Here is a 1,359-nt window from a genome sequence, read left to right on the forward strand (position 1 = left end):
CAATTTGCTCTACAGGCAAATGCATTAATATTCCAAATACCAGAACACTGCCGAGATCTTGCCATTAAAATAATGTGTGTTCATTATTACTTGCCTTGTGGTTCTAATGGCACACTGCATGTTCCTTTACCTATATGCCCTAATGTCTGCTCGTACATGTCAGAAACATTGTGCCCCGATATCTGGTCATTTGTTGTGAAATTTCTTGATTCGAATCAAGTTACACCAGGTTATAGATATGATGAAGGAATCAAGTTACCAGTTTGTAATAATACAGCTAAATTGATTGATTACTTGAACCTCACTAGTGACTGTTGTTCTGATGGGGGCATTAAAGTACCTCAACCAACTAAAACAACAACAAAAGGTAAACTATTAGACTATTATACAAACTAAATAATCAACATGAGTATTCGTAGTATTGTAACTGTATCTCTAGAGTAATTATTAATTTCATAAGTGCATTTTATTACTTCTAGTGATTAATACATCCACTACACCTGTCCCACATTCCACAACTATTCAAACAACTAGATCCACACCTCTGATTCCTGCCATTGGCACACCATCTGCCTCAAATCAGCTAACATCTGCCTTGATACCAGGAATGATCAGTATTTTATTAATGTTGCTGGTAGTGTTGGCAATAGTATTATCTGTTGCTTGTTGCGTTAAAAAGGCAAGGAATCGTAAACAACTCATGAATAAAGAGTTTTCCATTAAAACTAATTGTTCACTACGTAAGTCAACTGACAAATATTTTTGACACTTTACTTTACTACTATCTACAATTTACTTTTATGTAATGCATCATAAACAATTTGTAGTTTTGAAAAGCAACAAAGAAAATATCTACTTCTCCGACAAAACTTTTGAGATATCATCTGATTACACGAATCAGTTGTCAAAGTATATAATATCAGGCTCAAGCATTAATGTGCAGGAGACTGCTGGTCAAGGTACATTAAGTTTTGATTAATCATAATGATAATTGCAACCATTCTTGTACACTTTAAGGTGAGTTTGGTATAGTTTATCGTGGAGTGATGACAAGAGAGAATCAAATGCCACAACCAGTTGCAGTCAAGACATTAAAAGGTAACTGTTTAGATCAAATTTACAGATGAGTTAGATGCTGTATTAAAATAATGCTTAAACTTGTTTATTACAGGTTTTTACAGTAAGAGTGATGTTGATTCTCTACTGGATGAGTGCATTATAATGATGTCATTTGATAACTTAAATGTATTACCACTGATTGGTGTGTGTCTTGATCTTGGACCAGCTCCATACATTATCATGCCTTTCATGTCAAGAGGAAGTTTATTGTCTTACCTCAAGAAAGAGAGACCTAATCTA

The 1,359-nt window shown here is 34.1% G+C and overlaps 1 protein-coding gene across 1 annotated transcript; it reads left to right on the forward strand.

Moving 5' to 3' along the window:
• The first annotated feature begins 72 nt into the window (after positions 1-72).
• LOC105315612 (ephrin type-B receptor 3-like) lies at positions 73-1,127 on the forward strand. The gene is made up of 4 exons (XM_020006780.1): positions 73-367; positions 480-740; positions 828-959; positions 1,018-1,127. Exons 1-4 carry the CDS (start codon positions 73-75, stop codon positions 1,125-1,127), a joined length of 798 nt encoding a protein of 265 aa, XP_019862339.1.
• The last annotated feature ends 232 nt before the right edge of the window (positions 1,128-1,359 follow it).

Source organism: Amphimedon queenslandica, unplaced genomic scaffold (assembly GCF_000090795.2).
Source record: "Amphimedon queenslandica unplaced genomic scaffold, v1.1 AMPQUscaffold_9243, whole genome shotgun sequence".
Lineage (NCBI taxonomy): Eukaryota > Metazoa > Porifera > Demospongiae > Haplosclerida > Niphatidae > Amphimedon > Amphimedon queenslandica.

Bases quoted from the DNA above. Each gene is read 5' to 3' on its own strand.
- LOC105315612 (XM_020006780.1), top strand. From the start codon at position 73: ATGTGTGTTCATTATTACTTGCCTTGTGGTTCTAATGGCACACTGCAT. The intron at 741-827 runs GTAAGTCAACTG...AACAATTTGTAG, and splicing joins TAAAACTAATTGTTCACTAC to TTTTGAAAAGCAACAAAGAA. The intron at 960-1,017 runs GTACATTAAGTT...GTACACTTTAAG, and splicing joins GCAGGAGACTGCTGGTCAAG to GTGAGTTTGGTATAGTTTAT.